Here is a 19824-nt window from a genome sequence, read left to right on the forward strand (position 1 = left end):
CGTGTAACAATGCGATCGTTCTAGGGTAGACGAGCACACGTGACTGAATGTGTATGTAAGAGTTACAATACAAACAATACACAATACACGTCTAATACAGATGTATGTTACGTAGTTCGCCGTTTATGACTTCCTTGGGTACGTCCCGGAGAAAGTGGAGATTTTCTGCATAGCCAGGCACTTTAAATTGCTGATTGGCCGAACCAGCCATCTGGGCTCCCCTGAAAGCTAACTGCCGCCGTTAAATCGGAGGAACGAAATACTCAGGAATCAGAGGACAGTAAGTATCAACATATGTGAACAAAGGAGCATCAAATTCCTCTGCGAGTAAAGTCTTCGATGAATTGCAGTTAGGACTGTCAAAATGCGCCTTCCAATGGTGTGCATTTGTCGTTGGGTGCACACGCCTCCTCGTTGACTGAGCGCGTTGGTTCTAGATAGCCCTAACTCACTCAGTCTATCCACACACACGGATGTAGACAGTGGACACGGACTTAAAAATTTTCCGAAACTGCATTGACTCATTGACAGGCTTCGCTGATCATTCAACATGCCCCCTAATCCGGAAATCTACACATGAAGCTATCGAATCGACTCGGACATTTGTTCATAGTTCAGCCAGCCCAGACGTTTACGTATTCTAGCTTCTCAATGGTCTGTTTTTAGCTAGAAGATCGATCCCCGCCCAGTACGCCTACCACAGGCCTTTGTGGGAATGATTGGCTACGATTGCTTTTGCTCTGTGCTTTTCAGGCTCAAGCCTGAGGACCATGGATGCGATGGCGATCCTGTTGTCCACCTGGGGCCGGCGTCGAGGAGTCTCGCTCGTCCTCGGTCTCGGCTTTTGGAACAGATAATCTTGATTTGATTCAAGGCAAATGATGCAATTGTACTAGAGGCCAATGAATTCGCCGTATGGCTCGGACAACTACATGTGGAGGATACCTTCCTCTGGACTCGATCTTAACCAACCTAAGTCACGTAGTATAGTTGAGATAATCTAATCCTTCTTGGCACCGTAATACCGAACAATTAATGCTTCAAAACGTGACAGCATTCTTGTGATTATGCACAGTTATATAATGACCCGTCCAAAATATGTTGTAACTGCCGACTCGTCCGTAAGCAGGAGCCTAGTACGGGTATGTATCAACAGTTAGACTTGTGACAAATTGACAATCCACGGCAAATAAACGGTCGTCCGTAGTTAATTCTCAGGAGGTAAGCCAGGAGTGCTAATCTAGTCGCGGGTACGGAGTACTCCGTAGTCCATACGACAACACAAGCCATCCTGGGCGCCACCATTTACCCGGTTTGGCCACCTGATCCTCCACCCAGTGGCACCCACACCACCGTTGTGACCTGTTGGGTACGTACTTAGCCCTACGTGTATATTTACCTGGAACGCTAACCCGCTTAGAATCGCGCTAGTACTCGGCGACCATTTTGGGATCTTCGGGCTCCACCCGGGGACTTGATTGGGATGGGTTATTGGTTGAAATGATTTGAAATACTTAGTTGGCGCTAGATTTGGATTAGGATTAGTGCATATCTGAGATTCGGAAACTCTATCTCATCCTCCCTACTTACTGGTACTTAGCGTTATGATCATGTACAGGCATGTACCACCTCTGTACTTTCTATGTATGTCGACTCGCTTACAACTTAGGTCGTATGGCTCTCTTCATTCCAACTGGATCATCCCATCCCTTAGGTAGATAGAGAGAGAGAGAGAGAGAGAGAGAGAGAGAGTGCATAGCTTAGTTAGTTCACGCACTCAGGTTAGCTTTCTCAGCCGTTGGCCCACTCATGGATTCGTCACTACGAGTCGATGTCCCGCATCCAGTTGAATTGTGAGAATGTCACTTGCGTACGTCAACGAACGTTGAACTGTCATCTCTGGAATGAAACTAGCGTTAACAACTTGACACTGACTACTGGACCTAGTTATTGATCTTCTTGCATTTCTAAAAATTGGTTTCTCGACTGGCATGAACAGCGACAATAATGTGGTCGTTCTGTGAACATTGAACAAGAGACATTCAATAGTAGATGGTCTGGGAGTCTAGAGCACAGACATGTTGAAACATGATGTCGTTTATTCTCCTTCTCAACTCATACAAATAGAGTATATTCCCAATATCGCTAGATTATCACCAACAAGACTAGCTGAGTCAGTGTCGATGCACTCTTAGACCATGTTGTCTGCTGAGTTATGACTATGAGCAACTTCAATGGTCCACTAAGCAGTGGCCACTTTTCTGTTCTAGCCCTCGGCTGGCCTAGAGGAGAATGCTAAGGAGGTTACATGAGGGGAACAACCCAGCGAACAGTATGAGCTTGCATACAAAGCACATACGGTTCGTGACTGGAGTTATCTTGTTCCTGCAGATAGTAATAATACAGTCACTTCACTAAAGAGCCCGTGGAACCAACAAACACCGGGCCATACACCGTAGAAGACAAACTTCGATAGCACGTCGGGACGTGACTACTACTTGTGTATCAGTACATGAAGGAGAATGAGATGTATCAACTTGTCTGACTTTGGAACTCGTAGTCATGAATGCTCCATGAACCATGGAAAAGGATTCACCAAGTATGTACGTACCGGTTTTCTGTCAAAAGAAGACCCACTATAACTGTCCCAGACACACATACTCTGACCGATTCAAGAGTCTCAAAATTAAGGCTTTCTAAGTTTGCTCCGTATATAGCGGGTCATTGAGCGGCCCGTATGTCAATAAAGCCATACTCCGTGGTCTCTACGGAGTACAATGGGTATGGCCCGCATGGATGCTCCAATGGTGTTTCGGTCATACTCTACGATGAACGAAGGAGCGCGAAAAGATCTCAAGGTCGGATGTGACTGGGCATGAAATAAACTTGAACTTGTATTTTTGGTCCAGTCATGTCCCGTCATTATTTATTTTTATTTCTGGATTAACGAACCAAATTGCCTCAATCCGGGATTCTCTTGATTGTTCAGATTTTCATCGTCATATGGTATCGTACATGCCGACTTACTCCTGTACACGTATTCCTTCCAAGCGAACTGCATCAGCTCTGGATGCAGTTGCTAACTCGTTTCAGGCATAACAGATGACGCTGTCACTGCCGCCGTGGCGTTGAACACAAACCGGAACAGTTGACAACTAACGGCGCCTTCAAACTCTGGGTAAGGGACGGTAGGATTCCGGACTCAGCTGAAAGAAGAAACAAGGATTGCCACTCTGGCTGTTTGAGGCAAGGACTGGTGTTGGCGAGCTGAATCGGCTACACGGAAATGATATCCGGCATTGGTATGCCTTAGGCAATGAACTTATCTACGATCATGATGATATTGACTTTGACTTATGCATAAAGTTTACTCTAAAGTTTCTGTTTCCTTTGTCTATGTATCATGCCGCAAGTTAGAATAACGCCTCATTCTCTGATTGAGAGTACTACTATGGAGAGAGGACCTAAGAGTTACATGTGAACAGAAAGGTGTATTACAGGTACGGATACCTCGGCTTTTAGATATACACCAATCTAGAAGCTACCTGCATGGCAATGTTGAAGTCAAGTGGCCATCTGATGAGGAATGGACGCCTGTGGTCAATATACTTACGAATGAGAAAGTAAGTCTCTAGTTTTTCGGAGACTACCAAAAAGACGCACCAGTTGAATTTAATCCTCATCAAACATCACGTATTGAGCAGCGTTTGGGCTTGCTCGCTTACAAAGAAAACATTACTGTCACAATGTGGAGGGTCTGAATGCTCTACACGTGTATGTGGAGAAACTAGACAGGCCTTGTTTCCGTAGTAATAAAAGGCAACTGTAGTCAAAAATTCAGATGCCTGGTGTTCGAAGATTTTTCACATTGGAAGATAGTGTAGAATCTGATCGATTGTCCATATCAGGGGTTACTAGTTCTTAACCATGAGACAAGCCTAATGTCGATATTTGAATAGTTCTAAGTAGTATACTTATGTTTCCTGCAAAGCTTCAAACTCGACACTCGCATATACAAACGGCCCTGCTCCATTCAAATGATTTTCAACAACGGGTTGTGAGATGTAATACTGCGCTCCTAATTAGTGTCAGCCGCATGAAACCAAGTGTGATGACGATTCGAAATGTGACTCACTTCATATGAAGCATTCCCACTTCCTACATTCACTGTTCCCTCCCAAGTTAGCATTCCTGTAGTCTCATTTCCTCCCACAAACTTCTCAACTATTGCATTATAAGCTCGCGTTGCTGTTTGAGTATAAGAGCTTCTGTCCAGATATCCTTTTCTAATACCCTTGAGGAACCCGTAAATGAACATGGCTGTACCACTACACTCAATATAATTTCCAGCCATGCCAGGATATGGCGCCTCCATAACTAACCACCATCCGCCGTGTGAGTCCCAATTCCTTTGCAAAGCCATGGCGAGCTCGGTGAAATAACTCAATAGCCTAGAATACCCCGGATGTGATTGTGGTAGCCAGTCTAGTACATCCACAAGCGCCATGAAGTACCATCCGACTGCTTATCCCATACGTGAGGCGAGCTCCCCGTGACATTATTTGCCCAAACAGCCACGAAGCTCTCGTCATATCCATGATAGAACAGACCTGTTTGTTGATCGTGGCAGTGAAACTCTACAAGGTCAAATTGATGTACAATATCATCCCAAGCAGTGGCATTACCTGACTCGAACATCGATGTATACTATGCATAGAAAGGCTCGGCCATGAACAGTCCATCCAGCCACATCTGGTTTGGATAGTTGGGATCCTTGTGCCAGAGCCCGCCAGATACAGTGCGTTTCTGCTGATTGATTGGATCGCGAATGAAACCAGCGGCCTTTTTCCACTTCATGTCTCCATATATTGCCTAGTTGAAGGCTTGTGTAATCCCAGTCAATGAATGAGCCATTAGAGGTTAGAACAATGTTGAGCTGTGACGTCGAGAAAGAGAAGTATTTAGATTCTTGCGTTTTGTTGTATACGTATTCAGCGCCTCGATAGAACGTGGCCTGTGTATAATATCTGGTTGGGGTTATACCAATGGCAATCATAGAATCTGCCATCCATGTTGAGTAAGGTTGCCGCTGAGCAACAGCTGTACTGATCGCTATGATGACCAACAGAAATTTGATCGAATGCATTGTTTTCAGATTTTGATATTATAGTCTAGGCTTTGATAGCTTCAATTTGGGATCTTAATCTTTCAAGATCCTCATCACCACTCAATACTTCGATTATAATAAGTGTATAGATATAGCCTAGGATATATTAAATCTATTTATACGTCAAAACAAACAAAAGTATTACCATATGAGAAAATTGCTGTTCATAGGTGGAAAATATCTACCACAACTTTAGCTACAGAGTACAAGGTCTACCTTGTTGCCAAGATTAAGATGTTGATCTTTGTTATAAATCGAAACGAAAGCGCAGAAAACATTCTGAAGAATAGCTCTAGAATGACAGAGTAGAGCTCGTATCAATTTTTCAAGCTTGTTCCAGCTCCAGTCGTACAGATGGCTTGAATTACAATATTCCATAATCTCCATTGGACAGTCCTATGTCATCTTAGTTATCAAGGAAGTATATGCTTGAGCGGCAGTGACGGCGACGATAATGAGAGACATCTCTTCGAGCGCAGTATTGGCTACAGTTGCACTTCCCACCGTGTTGTAGGCCGCTCCATTCAAGGTGCCATCCTTGTTGGTCTCAAGATAGTTTCCAGTGGCATAGACTATTTGTCCGGAATTGATCTGGTAGGATGCATCGCTGGAACTTGTGGTACTAGGTCCGACAATAAAGTGGTTGTTGATAATGTCATGATAAGAATCTTCACTGGTATTTGAAACTGTGTATGCTGCTTGAAAGTTGTACACAACATTATTGAAGCGCTGTGTGTTGCTCTTGGCAAGGGGTTGATGATTGTGTGCGCTGACCCAGAGGTTGCCATAGAAGGTGGCTGGTCTGGTTTCAACATGAGCTCCGAATTGTTGACCGATAGGTAGAGCAATAATAGAGTTGGAGACAGTGGTATTTACGGAACCGACAGTATCAACCGAGTCCCATTGACCGTATTCAACAGAGCAATGGCCCAGAATGATATTGGATGTAATGTCCAACGGACCTTTTTCCAGACGCGGACACTCCGCCCCATGGCCCCAATACCATTGCTTGGGGCTGTCTGACCATTGATAGTAATATCACTCGACAGAGAAACTGCCGAAGACAGCTCAATGTAACCAGTGGCCTAAAATTCAACATTACTATTTGACTCGCTTACGGCATCGTGACAGGATCCTGTACCGGAATCGTTGAAGTTTTTGACATAGACTTCCGTTATTGCCACTAGTTGCGCTTGCTCCGAAGGCAACTCCCCCCGGAGATGCAAGAAAATGGTAGCGAATGCCGCCGAGGTTCACACATTGCCAAGATGTCTGGCGTCTTGGTGCCTTAGGGCTTTGGGTATGTAGAGAGAAAGCTGAGGCTTATGAGGTTTACTTTTTACATATGACTAAGACTAGAAGGCTCACAGATCATACCTTCTAAATAAATGTTTTGTCATCCATGCTTGAGTGCTTCATAATACAGCTACAACCCCCGACATCGTCCAAACCGAGCATCCTACCTCAGAGCTTCTCAAAGCTCACTGGTGGATAGATCATGGAGAGTAGATATGAAGCGATATTGTTTCGTAGCCACACAAGCGTTGAACAATAATCGCTTGTAGGACCTTTGCGATTGCCTATACTGTATGCTTCAACTGGAAGGCCATATTGTAGGGAGTATTATCAATTAGAGTGACATTCCATTCGGCTGTTTCCATCAAACTGGGGCAATGTCAATAAAATGATCACTGTGGGATAATATACAGTAAATCATGAAGACAGGTTAGTGTTAGAGTTGATTGCTTTGAACGGAGATTTGTATTCTAGCTTGTGTGGGGCGACGAAACCGAAGAGATACCTCCGGATAATATTGCACTCAAGCCTACCTAGGTAGAGAAAACAGATGTACAATGAAATCGTGCACCCCGCTCGCGGGGTTTCTTTAGAAATTTCCCAAAGAAGTATAGTTGTTGATCTTTCAAGGAGATCGCTTGAAAGTGAAAGTTCTTCCACCATTTAGCTTTGATGCGGGTGAGTATCTGTCATGCATTCAGGCTATTTTCAATTTAGCAGAAATTCTTCAACTCTAGCATGAAACAAGGTTTTGAGATGGAACTTCGGTAAAGAGAGAGCACCAAGGGTCGAATTTTGATTATTCCAACATCATTCAGTGTAAGCTTGAGCAACAGACGTCTAAAAGTCGATCGATCTAGGGATCCATTTCCCTGTAAGATCACCACGTTAGGAATACTATACAGATTGGTGGATTAATATTAAAACGAGTGATGCACAGAATATGAATAGACTACTCCGTATTCCATTTGCTATTTTGTTAGGATGCGGTTCTTGACTATAGATAAAATAGTTACCGACTTCATAACTGTCCGATCAAGTCGCAATTAGGGTTTACGCGGTCACGTTTCCCACGCCTTCCCAAAGTAGTAAAAAGGGCCAACCTTCGAGACGAGTCAGTTAAAAAGTCTGTATTCGCTATATATTAGGCTCGATAGAAGCATATGATCTAATGGAAAGATTATTTATATCCATCACACCTTACCGTTGTAGCTTCAAGGTGAACGACGTGGCGATGGAAGTGGTCGGATTTCCGGCCATCATTGCCGTGAGCCTATGACGATCAGCTGATGGAACGACCCACGCCTAGCAAAAGCTGCCACAAAAAAAATTTCTCTACAGCGAAAGAGAGTGAAAATGTGAAAGAGAATTTTGTATTATGATCTAATAATCTACGTTACTGACTTGTCCCAAACCTCTTTGAAATCTCCCTAGACGTTGGATGTTCTCTGTGTTGCCGGTGGAGTTGATGGATCGCCATCCCATACGTCGTGTCGCGTAAGGGTATACAAAAATGAAGATCGCAATCACTGGAGCTCGTGGATCTGTAGGGAAAACCTTGGTGAAACTCTGTTCCGAAGCAGGTCACCATACAGTTCAGATCAATCGCACTCATACAGAACACGATGGCACTCTAAATTCTGAGATGCGAACTGCTGACATTGCCAACGATTACGGAGCTGCACTTGAAGCCTTCAAAGGCTGCGACGCGATAATACACTTAGCTGCTGTTCCTGACCCAGTCGGAAAGGCAAATTGGTATGTCCATAACAACAACGTCAACGCGGCCTTCAACGGATTCCACGCTGCTGGTGAATTGGGTATAAATCGTATTTGTTATGCATCATCGGTCAATGCTATCGGTTTGGCTTTCGCGAACAAGCCATTGCATTTCGATTACTTCCCCATCAATGAAGATGCGCCACAGCGGCCTACCGATGCATACGCTTTGGCTAAAGCCGAAGCCGAATACCAAGCCAGATGTTTCACTGATTGGTTCCCGGGGCTAAGTATAGCCTGTTTGAGAATACATGAAGTTGCCCCGTTGAAGGAAGTTAGAAAGAGACACAAGGAAAGATGGTACGAATCGGGGGTTCGACAGCTCTGGGGGTGGGTCAATCCTCGTGCAGTGGCGAGAGCCTGTCTTCTGGCGGTTGAAAAGAGTGAAAATATAAAAGGATTCGAAGTCATAAATATCATATCACCGACTACGACCCAGGACACCCCATCCCAAGAACTCGCTCGGAGCCATTTTCCTCAGGCGGAGATTAGAGGTGACATGTCGAAGAACCAAGGATTTTGGACTACTGATAAGGCTGCCAGACTTCTTGGATGGACACATTATGAAACAGAATGATTTACCATAAGCCTGTGTAGGTATATTAGACTCAACACTATTCATCTTTGGATTTACTTTACTCAAAATCTATAGATATTGAAATTGAGATAGATCAAATTGAGAAATTAATTCGAATAATCACAACAATATCCTCAATAGGATTTTTGATGCATTCTGGATAGCCTAGACCAAAGGTGGATTGGCATTGGTCAAAAGCTGGACAAAGTATGCTTGGAACCAGGAGCCAGCCTCGGGGGCTGGTTGAAGTGAATCGCTGTTGCCACAATGATAATCGTAACGAGTAGCGGAACTGTTTGAAGTACCATCACTCTCACCACCTGGTTTGACCCAGACGAAGGCATCCTCTAGTGGGTCACCGGTATTGGTGGTAGGAGCCACACCAAAGCCAGTTCCGATCAAATTGCACCAGTCTCCCCATGCCTTCTGCTGGGTAGGCTGAACACCGTTTCGGGCTAAAACAAACATTTTCGTTAGTAGGTTGAACGATTGGGATGATCACAATTACACTCACAAGTATCCATGATAAAGTGGGCATTCGGCCAACCGTTTGATGTTAGGAGAGGAGAAAGGGCATTGACGTAAAGCTGTTCATCATAGTTGGAATCGCCTGACGTGTATGATGGTGCGCTGCTGATCGACCAAGCATTGTAATTGGCGACGTTGGTGACCAGTCCACGAAGAGCTGCAGGGGAACTTGCATTCTTGTAGACTGTAGCGAAGAGTTGAGCCGCTGGCGAAAGATTGGCAGACCACCCAAGCCAACCGGCATGACCAGCATCAATGTACATGGCCACATTTGGCAGGTTGAGGTTAATCAATGCGTAGTTGACACACTCATAGTATGCTGGTTGAGCTTCGGTACATTTGGCTGTGGATAGGTTGGTGACCATATTGGCTAGACTGTCGGGCTCTAAAGACAATTATTCATCAGACTTGAATTTTTCTGAAGGATAGCCCCTTAAGGCCCAATCTTAAAGAACGTACCGATGATAAGGATTGTGTGCACATCAGGATGGGCTTTCAACTGTGCCACAATGCTATCGATGTAAGCCTTGTAGTTTGCAACACCATTGTTCGCAACAGTATATTCGCCATTACTTGCAGCAGCTGCACAGTCACGGTCAGGCAAATCATAGACAACGAAGATACCGGCAATAGGAGGGCTGGCGCCAGCCTTGTTTGCAGCTTCAATGTTGGCCAAGTAGGTGCCCATTGTAGGCACTTTCGCTGCTGTGTCACTATAGAGGTTTAGAAAATGTCCATGCATATATTTACACCGCTCGAATAGAGAAAACTCACAGCCAGACAAACGAGGGAATCTCTGCAGCCTTTGTGGCAGCAGCAGCAAGTGTGCCAGTCAAAGATGGGATAGCAAGAGTGTGTACTTCTGATGAGTAGTACGGATTTGCATAAAGCTGATACCCAGAAAAGGGGTTTCCGGACGCAGCAGCTGTAGTAGCTGTGGTGCTAGCCTTCGTGGTGGTAGCTTTCGTGGTGGTTGTTGTCGGCGCCGATGTCGTCCCAACACTCGTAGAAGAAGTGGTTTTCACCAATGTGGTTGAAGTAGCTGTAGCAGGAATGCATTGTGCGTAGTCTAAAAGAGAATCGGTGTTAGTAAATAAGGCCAACGTGTATCGAGTTCAGCTGGCTCTTACAAGGATTTTGAGTGCTGCATGTAGAACCGGCAGCACAGGACGTCGCACCGGTATAGCCTTGGCCACCACCTGTAAGTGTTAAAATATGTCAGTAACTGTCTTTATAGTCTGAAGCTTTTCGAAGGATTTCTTACATTGTCCCCAGACTGATTGTTGAGCTTCCACTCCAGTCAGGACCGCCGTAGCGGCAACAATGGAAAGATATCGTAGCATAATTGCTATAGGATTGGCAGGCTTTATTTTGTCACTTTATCACTGATTTTCCTGGCATACGATGATTCCAAAATCCATCTCGAATTCGAGGAATTCGAGTGAATATAAATACGACCTTGGAGCCACCATATTATCATCGCGGATTGTCGGGTTGGGAAATAGCAAATGTTAATGAGCAGACTAACAAACTTGATTTCGCTAACCACTTCCGACAGATGAATAGTTAGTCAGAAGTAACGTCGGATTGTAGTTTAATTTTTCATCAACTCCGTAAAAATTGTTTGCTAGCCCACAATGTTAAGGCTAAGTATGGGGAGAATGTTGGTGCATAATTTGGGTTCTGGTAAGCTTACTGCCATGTATGCATGTCGGAAATTGCTTCACATTCAAGATAGCTCTGACCAATGACTGCCAACGTTTCCCTTAATTTCAGATAGTTGACCAGCACTAGGCTTTGTGTATTGTGCAAACTGGTCCTCCGCAACTCCGCGGTGGTTTTCTGGGGTCGCGAATCAACGTTGTTTCATTTAGGTAGTAGGTCGGCACTTCGGTAGGTCTGAAGATTCGCGTGGCACTTACCTGAATGAGGTAGGTATAGTACTGAATATTATTGTCAATTGTTCTACTCTAGTGCAACACCTTCACATGACCCTGAACCTCTTATTGTACATGGTTCCAGGTACCCGGCGCCCCCCTGGATTCGTAATGATTTAAGAATAAGTGACAAAGTGGGCAATTCTAATTGATGTTACTTCTTGAAGGATGATATATGGGATCCTATATGTAATATTTTGAGTACTTGTGTTAAGAACATCAAAGATTCAACATTTAGGGAAATCGGTTGGCTCTTCAGCCTGCTCATGATAGATGATGTATAAATGTTGTACTGCCCAACATACAACCCTAACCCTAAAAATTTAAACTACATAGAAGTCTTAAGTCTCAAATTTAAGACTATCAAGAGACCACTGCTAATCTACGCTTACCTTCTTTCCTATATTACTACTGGTCTTATGCAAGGCTACCACTATTCCCACAGGCTCTGTGCATCAGTCCAGAGACCGGAACTATCGATGGTGGGGATCGAGCAATATAGCCGAACGGCTTTCAATGGCATGGATCTACAAGCTGCTTTATCATTTACTCTGTAGTATAACCTGCTAGCAAATAAAATATTCTGCTGATACTCTGCTCTGCTAAAATTGAATAAAGAACATGCCTGTCACCTCCAATCTGTAGATTCAGCAAATTTAGATATGGAGAACTACAATGAACCTATTACGCAGCCGGGTAGTAACCTAAGTTAACTAGCAATAACTGGGAGCACTTCCGGCATTGGCCGGGCGATCGCAAGTTCGCAACTACCGGTAAATGCGTCAGCCAAGGAGCCTCAATCTTGATACATCGTCCAGGTACGCTCGGAAGCGAGAGGGATGCGGAGTCGCTACTTTCAGAAACCCGAGACTCCCCATCATCCAAAACTAAGCCAGCACAAATTTCGCAAAACACATGACCTCACTAGGTGCTGTACAACAACTAGTTGAGTAGGCGGTAAACGCATTCGACAAGTTGGATACACTGGTCAATAATGCTGGCATTTGCCGATTCTCCCCCGCTCTCGATGTTACTGCCGATGAGCTCTAATTGCACACCGATATCAATTTCAAGGTAGCGTGGCTACTTACCCAGGCGGCAAAAAACAGATAGTCAGATAGTAGCCCAACAAAAAGAAGAGGGTGCTTGGAGAAACGGCCGTGGAGGGGGAACTATCATAAACATTTCATCGATCACTGGAGACTAGGTTCGTCCGAACTCTGTCATTATGCACCTGCAAAGGCCGCCCTTTTAGGTATGTGGACGCCATTTGCAACAGCTTTTGGAAAATACGGGATACGATATAACTCGGTACTACTAGGGACTATTGAAACGACAATAAACCGCGAAAATCTGGATGAGCGACATACGAGGGTGCGAATGGCCAGCCGTGTGCCACTTGGCAGATTAGGTACTCTGGAGGATGTCGCGGGTACAGTGATACATTTTGCTAGCGACGAATTGTCAGGATATGTGACTAGGCAATGGATGCTGGTTGACGGAGGATAGATTTACTACAAAGAATGATTCGGTACCTATATAGAGTCTCTCGTATGTTGCAACAGCCTCAAAACTTGGCTGATATCCTTTACCGTGAGTAGCATAGCTGAAGCATACTACATATGATCGTTCGTAGCAAAGAAACAAAGATCAAGCTGTACAATTTTATGACATTTCTAGATTCAATCCTATACACCGATCTATATGCCTTTAATATGATGGATTTTTGGGCAAAATGCATAAATAATACGTCTATATTTTTTCAATTATGTAGCGTGATATCATGCATCCAAGCCTCCTGTAATCAACATCTCGGCACCAGTCATATAAGCACAGGTCTCGGAAAGTAGCAACATAGCGGCACCTTTTAGATCAGCTCTGTCGCCCATCCGATAGGTGACTCGGTCGTGAGACTTTCGGCCAAGTCTGGCCTCACATCGACGAATCGGTAATGATGCACCTGATATTTTGCTCTGAGCATGGGTTTTACAATATGACAACAGAACGAAAAGGGGAAAAGACGCAGGCAGATAACGCCAAAACTCACCCTGGCGATATGCAGACAGCGCCCTAACTTTCCGCATAAGTCGCTTAATAGCTGGCACTTGCTAGCTTGATGGGCAACACACTAAGCCTATTGATACGATGAGCCCATATAAGATAAGTGTAGCTAACAGTATCACTCAAAAGGATAGCCCTGAAGAAGTTTCATTCAACAACGGTATTGTCTCACGCGCAAATTGCCCCCCTATTTCGAGTGCTCCAGAACCATGCTGCGTGTGACACTCATCAAGTGGCATGCCTGCATCTTTCTGACATGTAGCATAGAAAAAGTCGAGGTTCTCATTGCCAAGAAAGCGCTCTGTTACTTCCAGGACATAGATCGATGTGAGCTGACCCATAAACTCTACGTTGTCCATTATATTGCGTCATTCTATTCTATTATTCCAATAGTAATCAGGGCTTCATAAAGCCTAACAGGACTAACTATGTTAACCAGGTCCCTTCACTGTCTTCCCATCCATAGTCCTCCGCTGTCCATCCCATGACTGTCTTTCTACCCTTAATTTCCTTTTGAATTGCAGGAGCGTTATCTGTCAATCTGATACGGCCGATCGTGTTTTCTGCATTGTTTATGGCTTCTATTTCATCATCCGTTAACCGTACAAGACGGATATTGGAATCGATGCGAGCTGTCGAGCTGCTTTTCGGGATCACGATAATACCACGCTGAACTGCCCATGACAATGAAACCGCACCCACTGGTATGCCGTGGGCCGCAGCAATATCCGTGAATAATGGATTACTCAGAATCTCCTTGCTTGCCTGAGAGGATTCAGCGCCTCCACCTATGGTGCTGTTGAAAACCATTAGCTCGATTCATGCGTCTGATGGGTCTTGTAACAGGCAGTCTTCGAGAAAAAATGATGAGGATTTAGACATACCTCCAACTCATAACCTTAATGCCATGATCCTCACACCATGGCGTCAATTTTAGATTGGGATTCAGCGCATGTAATTCGACTTGATTGACGACAGGCACGATCTTGCATTCTCGTAACAGAACGCTGAGGGTCTTTTGCGTAAAGTTACTGACACCTATTGCCCGACACTTGGGACCGACAAGTGCCTCCATCTTCTTCCATGTTTCAACATAAGTAGGTGACTCCTCAGGCCGTAGCAATTGTTTGCCGTCACTTGACATTGCCCATGGCCAGTGCATAAGCAGAATGTCGATATATTCGATATTTAAATCATGTAATGATTTATCCAATGCAGCAGCAGGGTCATGGTGCCATTCGCCCCAGAATTTTGTGATCACAGTAATCTCGCTTCGAGGAACTCCTGATTCGCGAACTGCATCCCCGACGATTTCCTCAACGCCGTAGTATTGGGCTGTATCAATCAATCGGTATCCGATGCGGAGCGCGTGGATGATGGAAGCTCGCAGCTCCTCAGCAGCTTTACTTCCAAATTGGCCTACATGTTTTCGTAGGTTAGATTATACTATGCTATGGAATATCTTTTTGGCTGTAGCTGACCTTGCCACGTTCCAAGCCCGACTGCAGGAATTTCCGAGCCTATCGCAAGATATTGGGTATTAGATAGGAGTTCAATTCATCAGGAAAGCCGAAATTTGCCAAGTATTAGAACTTGCCGTTATTCAACCGGAATATCTGTTTGCACACAGGAGGCTGATTCATTGATCCCATGATGATAGGTTTTGGTTATTGGAAAGGCGAAGACAGCCAATCTAGCAATTCAAATTCTGATTCAAGATTTGCTGGTTAATGTATAGTACGGGATGGAAGAAATAAGAGTCTCTTCGAACTCTACAAAAAGATTTATAAGCAAATAGGTATTGAATGTTAAAGCCCCACTAACAATCGGCTACCTAATGCTTCTCCATCAATCGACCAGCCAAGCGTTCAAAGCTTGTGGACAAAATCTCAACGACGTTACCCCAAGGGTCAGCGACAGAGAGACAGTCAACGCTCGCATCTCTGCCCAATTTCACAGCTAGGCCCACCACCTGACCCCCCGCTGCAACAACGCGCTCAGCCAGCTGGAGGGACTGTGCATTGGTTACACAAACGTGGAAGAATCCACCTCGGCTGTAGTATTAAAATGCGTTGTACTTTGCTCTCGTTGCTCCTGTGCCTGTGGGAAACTCGAGTATTTCGAGTCCGACAGCATTCCCAGTTGCCATATAAGCAATTTTTGGCTTCTTGTAAATCTGGAGAAAGTCGCAACAAGGGTACACCAGAGCTCTTGCTGCAGGACCTGTTAATTCAGGAAATGAATATAGAAAACAAATTCTCATCTTCGAAGAAAAGGCGGAAACGGGGTAACCCAAGTTTGATCTCGGAACTGGTTCCGTTGTCGAATCTTGAAGTTCCTAAACGCAGAGAGACAAATCCGTGGGGGGGTCCATCTTGTGGCCATCTTGGCTAATGAAATGGATGAGGAGTCATGAAGAACCAACTAACATTTGATTATATAATTATAGACTATATAACTAAGTTAGTTAGTTAACTATTGGATTGGTTTATAGATACTACTGATAATGTACAAGAGCAGAGAGATTTGGAAACCACCAACGGCATGGTTCCCAGGTAACGCGTTGGTCCTCCTCAGATTTTGTAAAGCTCAGGATAATCTGGCAGCTTCCAACCACCTTCCTCTTCACTCGAAAACCTCGACAGCAAATCCGGGATACGCAAAAAACAAAGTAATCCAAGAACGAAGTGAATGATATGAATCATCCATTGTGTTTCCGGCATGAAAAGCCGTATCAAGGTTGGACTCACTCTCTGAAGCTCATTGACGAACGGCCGCAACTTCTCATAATTGGCAAATGCCTGGGGGAGATCGTCTGAATGGCGGTTAATCTCACCCGCAAGAACGTAGGCGCCGACAAAGCTCCCGGTTGTGCCCATGCCACTGAATGGAGATGCGCAGTGAGCGGCGTCACCGACAGGTACAACACGGCCCTTGTGCCAGGATTCGATATGGACTTGGACCGCTTCTTGACAATAAAAGCTCTCAGTAGTTTTCATGCCCTCCAGAAAACGAGGTGCTTGCCAACCAGCATCAGCAAATCGATTTGACCAAAACTGTTTTTGTTGTTCGAGGGGTGCTTTGGGGAGACTTCGCAACTTCTCAGATTCGTCTCGCACCATAAAGTAAACTTGAGTTTCATGCTGATTGTGAGTCCGTCGTGTGATCGCTCGACCGCCTGGTATGAGGTACATTTGGCTGGTGTCAGAGTCGTCTTCTGTACGAGGGACAAAATAGTACGCTATATGCACATTGAGTCGTGTATATAGATCCGCGGTCGTCGGGGTCGATATTGCTTGTCGAATTCTGGACCCTTGACCATCCGCTCCAACAAGTAGATCAAATGAATCCGAAGTGCCATCCGAAAAGTGAATCATAACCTGGCCGTCATCCTGCTCGAAGTATTCCACTTGTTTGCCGAAGATGTACTCGACTCGATCCTTTGTAGCTTCATACAGCAGACCCACCAAATCGCCTCGCATAATCTCAAATTCCGAAGTCAGAGATTGTGTACCTTTACCGGACTTATTCGCCATGACAGTGGCTTTTGCCCTTCCCTGGGAATCCACAAAGGAGAACCCAATCTCGTCAACAAGTTTGCTGCGAATAACATCGAGCAGGCCCATGCGCTTGACGACGTCGATTCCCTGAGCACGGAGATCAATCTGGGCACCAGATGCCCTGAGATCAGGGAAACGCTCGACCACAACGACTCTGTGTCCGCATTTGGAGAGCCAGTAGGCTAGAGCTGGAACAGCACAACCGCCGCCGCAGATGAGGACTTTTAATGAAGGCATTTGATAAAACGAATGGAGAATATTTGACGTTCATACCACACTATAGGTACCGGTATACGACAGTACTGGTAAAGGCACGGGTGATTTTCATAGCTTTGTATTCAGCAGACAGGAGCTGCAACGCAAATCAAGAACGACACAGTTCACACCATCCGTGTTGGATGGGCAACATATTCGTACCTCCGCCTTAGTGAACTAAGAATTTGCGGCAACCGTTAGTGCGCAAAACTTAAGGGTTTCAAGCCACGCCATCAACACCAGACCGACATAAACTCTCTCTACTGCCAGTTATTGGTCATTCGGACATGGTGGGCCTCCAAATTCATGTTGGCCGGACATTAACAACTCCCGATGAACAAAATGAAGCAGATAGGGGCAAATAGGGCAAGCGTTTGTCCTGATTTACCGCCTGATTCAAATGTTGGCGCTGTATATATGGATGATCTCCCGCATGAGATTTTTAATGCGGCGGTTACAATCCATGGGTTGATTTTATCATGACAAACTGATTCCTGGCAACTGCACTGGAGTGTACATCTACTACTATAAAGGCTTATAATACCACTTTGAAAGTGGAATAGCTACTAGTACATGCAACTAGATGGCATAAAAATAAGCATATGAGTGTTCCATAGGTCAATTAGATAAAAGATACCTATATTTTCGACGCAAACATGTGCCGTATCCCAAACTCTATATTAAACAAATAACAAACGCCAGAGGCATGACGCCGGCCCTAACCCTGGATAATACACAATATGTACATAAATTTTGAAGCAAAAAAAACCAGAGACAAAATGCTAAACTTCATGCCAGACAAGCAAGCTAATCAGCCCCGCCCATGACAAGCCAGACCATCATGCCGATCCATGCACTTGCAAATACCAATGTTAAAATAGCTGCACCAGCACGGTCACCACCGGTGATGTCCTTCAGCTTTGGAGGCTGATATCCCGTGTTGCTTTGACCACCTGTCGGATCACTGGTACTGTTACCGCCGGTGTCAGCAGTGACCGGAGCAGGACGTTCTGGAGCCGAATAAGAAGCGCCGCTGGAAGAGCTGGAGAAAGCGACAAGTGCATTGGCGAATATGCTCATAGCGGACATTTCCTGCTCGATTGCACTAGTGCCGTCATATGTCGCACTAAACCACTGCATTCCACAAGCCGAGTTTGGTCCGCTACACTGCTTACCAGCACCGACGGCAGACGCTTGTAGCTTAGGGAGAATGGATGCGTAGGTATAGGGCGCAATGAGTGCGATAGTCGATAGCCAGTTCGCCATAAGACCCTTGAAACAGACTTGGTCACGGTTGCAAGTCAAAATAGGATCGCAGGCCGCCTCGGATAAAATGTTTCCGCCGTACTCTGCTGGGAAAAATTGACTGAAGGTCGTGTTCAGAAGACCATCAATACCCTGTTTCCATTTCGTGGCGCCGTTCGTCTGGTAAAGTTAGCATCATTTCTCGACCTGTTGTTAAGAAGATGGGAGTCATACATAGTTGTACATGTAGGCCGCGCCAGTGATATAAGCACCATAGTTATATGACCATTGCATGAGATCCTGATCCTTACAATCTTTGGAAATACGAGTCATATCGTATATTTTCCAAGTGGAATTATCGAAAAGAGGCACAGTGCTGCTCCAATCCCAGACTATCTCCGCCCAAGTAGCGTACGTATTGTTATTAGTGTATCGAGCCAAGCGCGCTGCGATTTGAAAGAATCCACCGTTCGAGATGGCGTTCTTACTATCGTATCCGGCCAAAGTGGGATAAAGCTGCCAGCGCAACCCACCGCCGCAGGATGACTTGTCCACTTCCCAGCGGGCTACGAAGTCATTGAACGCACCCTGTGCCAGCGATAACCAAGAGGGGTGTCCTGGATTATCGGGAAACCTCTGTTCGATCGCGGTGAGGGCCGCCAGTGCCCAAAATTCTTGATCGTCGTTACCCTAATTACGCAACACACGTCAGACGGAATCGTTCTTGGGGGGAAGTATATCGTTATCAAAGGAAAAAAAAGAGAATCGGTTACCAAGTAACTACTATAATTCGATGGAAAGAAGTCATTGGCTTCTCCTCCTTGCCAAGAGAGCCCTTCTGCAACCAAGGCATTATACTGATCGTCACCGGTCCAGTGCCAATAGTTGATGAGAAAAGTGAAAAAGGCGCCACCTTCCCACCAAGTACCATCGAACTTTCCAGGGATGAGTTTGCTTTCACGGTTATTGTAATAATTCACGGCACTTGCGGCGGCAACCGAGGCAGCTGATTTCAACGAATTGGGGTCATCGGGGTTGACTGTAATAGCGGTAGCGAAAGGCAGGGTCAAGAGCAGCTGCCCGAACAGAATCGAAGAGGCGAGAAACGAGCGCATGTCAACGGAGCAAAAGAGGACAGCCGGACTCGCAATGGAATGAGTATATAGCAACCACTCTTTCAAGAGGATCACTGTTGCATTCACGAATACTGAATAGGCCGAGGGTATAGAGCCAAAACGAGTGAATAGTGTGAAATAAACCACATTCAAAGCATTGGATCGAAATAAATTGCCCGTGGTAGACGGCGAAGAAGATGAACGGGGTACGTTTGTGTTCGTTATGACAGAGGGAGCATTTGTGACTGAGCGACCAGATGAAGCGCGCTTGTGGAAAGAATTTTGGAGTGAGCGCTTAGGAGTT

General features: G+C 45.2%; 6 protein-coding genes across 6 annotated transcripts; 1 reads left to right on the forward strand and 5 right to left on the reverse strand.

Moving 5' to 3' along the window:
• Window positions 1-5563: 5563 nt before the first annotated feature.
• On the reverse strand, window positions 5564-6290 carry EYB26_008576 (uncharacterized protein; the record flags this gene model as incomplete). Its single annotated transcript, XM_054267827.1, has 2 exons — window positions 5564-6182; window positions 6286-6290. The coding sequence occupies 2 exons, from the start codon at window positions 6288-6290 to the stop codon at window positions 5564-5566; spliced, it is 624 nt and encodes a 207-aa protein (XP_054123802.1).
• Window positions 6291-7976: 1686 nt separating this feature from the next.
• On the forward strand, window positions 7977-8819 carry EYB26_008577 (uncharacterized protein; the record flags this gene model as incomplete). The annotated part of the gene is made up of 1 exon (XM_054267828.1): window positions 7977-8819. One exon carries the CDS (start codon window positions 7977-7979, stop codon window positions 8817-8819), a length of 843 nt encoding a protein of 280 aa, XP_054123803.1.
• A 165-nt stretch (window positions 8820-8984) lies between these two features.
• EYB26_008578 (uncharacterized protein) lies at window positions 8985-10690 on the reverse strand (the record flags this gene model as incomplete). Its single annotated transcript, XM_054267829.1, has 6 exons — window positions 8985-9274; window positions 9334-9732; window positions 9807-10060; window positions 10122-10416; window positions 10478-10546; window positions 10612-10690. 6 exons carry the CDS (start codon window positions 10688-10690, stop codon window positions 8985-8987), a joined length of 1386 nt encoding a protein of 461 aa, XP_054123804.1.
• Window positions 10691-13771: 3081 nt separating this feature from the next.
• EYB26_008579 (uncharacterized protein) lies at window positions 13772-14997 on the reverse strand (the record flags this gene model as incomplete). The annotated part of the gene is made up of 4 exons (XM_054267830.1): window positions 13772-14141; window positions 14230-14764; window positions 14827-14865; window positions 14943-14997. 4 exons carry the CDS (start codon window positions 14995-14997, stop codon window positions 13772-13774), a joined length of 999 nt encoding a protein of 332 aa, XP_054123805.1.
• Window positions 14998-15918: 921 nt separating this feature from the next.
• On the reverse strand, window positions 15919-17142 carry EYB26_008580 (uncharacterized protein; the record flags this gene model as incomplete). The annotated part of the gene is made up of 1 exon (XM_054267831.1): window positions 15919-17142. One exon carries the CDS (start codon window positions 17140-17142, stop codon window positions 15919-15921), a length of 1224 nt encoding a protein of 407 aa, XP_054123806.1.
• Window positions 17143-17967: 825 nt separating this feature from the next.
• Window positions 17968-19520, reverse strand: EYB26_008581 (uncharacterized protein; the record flags this gene model as incomplete). Its single annotated transcript, XM_054267832.1, has 3 exons — window positions 17968-18585; window positions 18640-19095; window positions 19179-19520. The coding sequence occupies 3 exons, from the start codon at window positions 19518-19520 to the stop codon at window positions 17968-17970; spliced, it is 1416 nt and encodes a 471-aa protein (XP_054123807.1).
• Window positions 19521-19824: the final 304 nt, after the last annotated feature.

Source organism: Talaromyces marneffei, chromosome 6 (assembly GCF_009556855.1).
Source record: "Talaromyces marneffei chromosome 6, complete sequence".
NCBI classification, from domain to species: Eukaryota; Fungi; Ascomycota; class Eurotiomycetes; order Eurotiales; family Trichocomaceae; genus Talaromyces; species Talaromyces marneffei.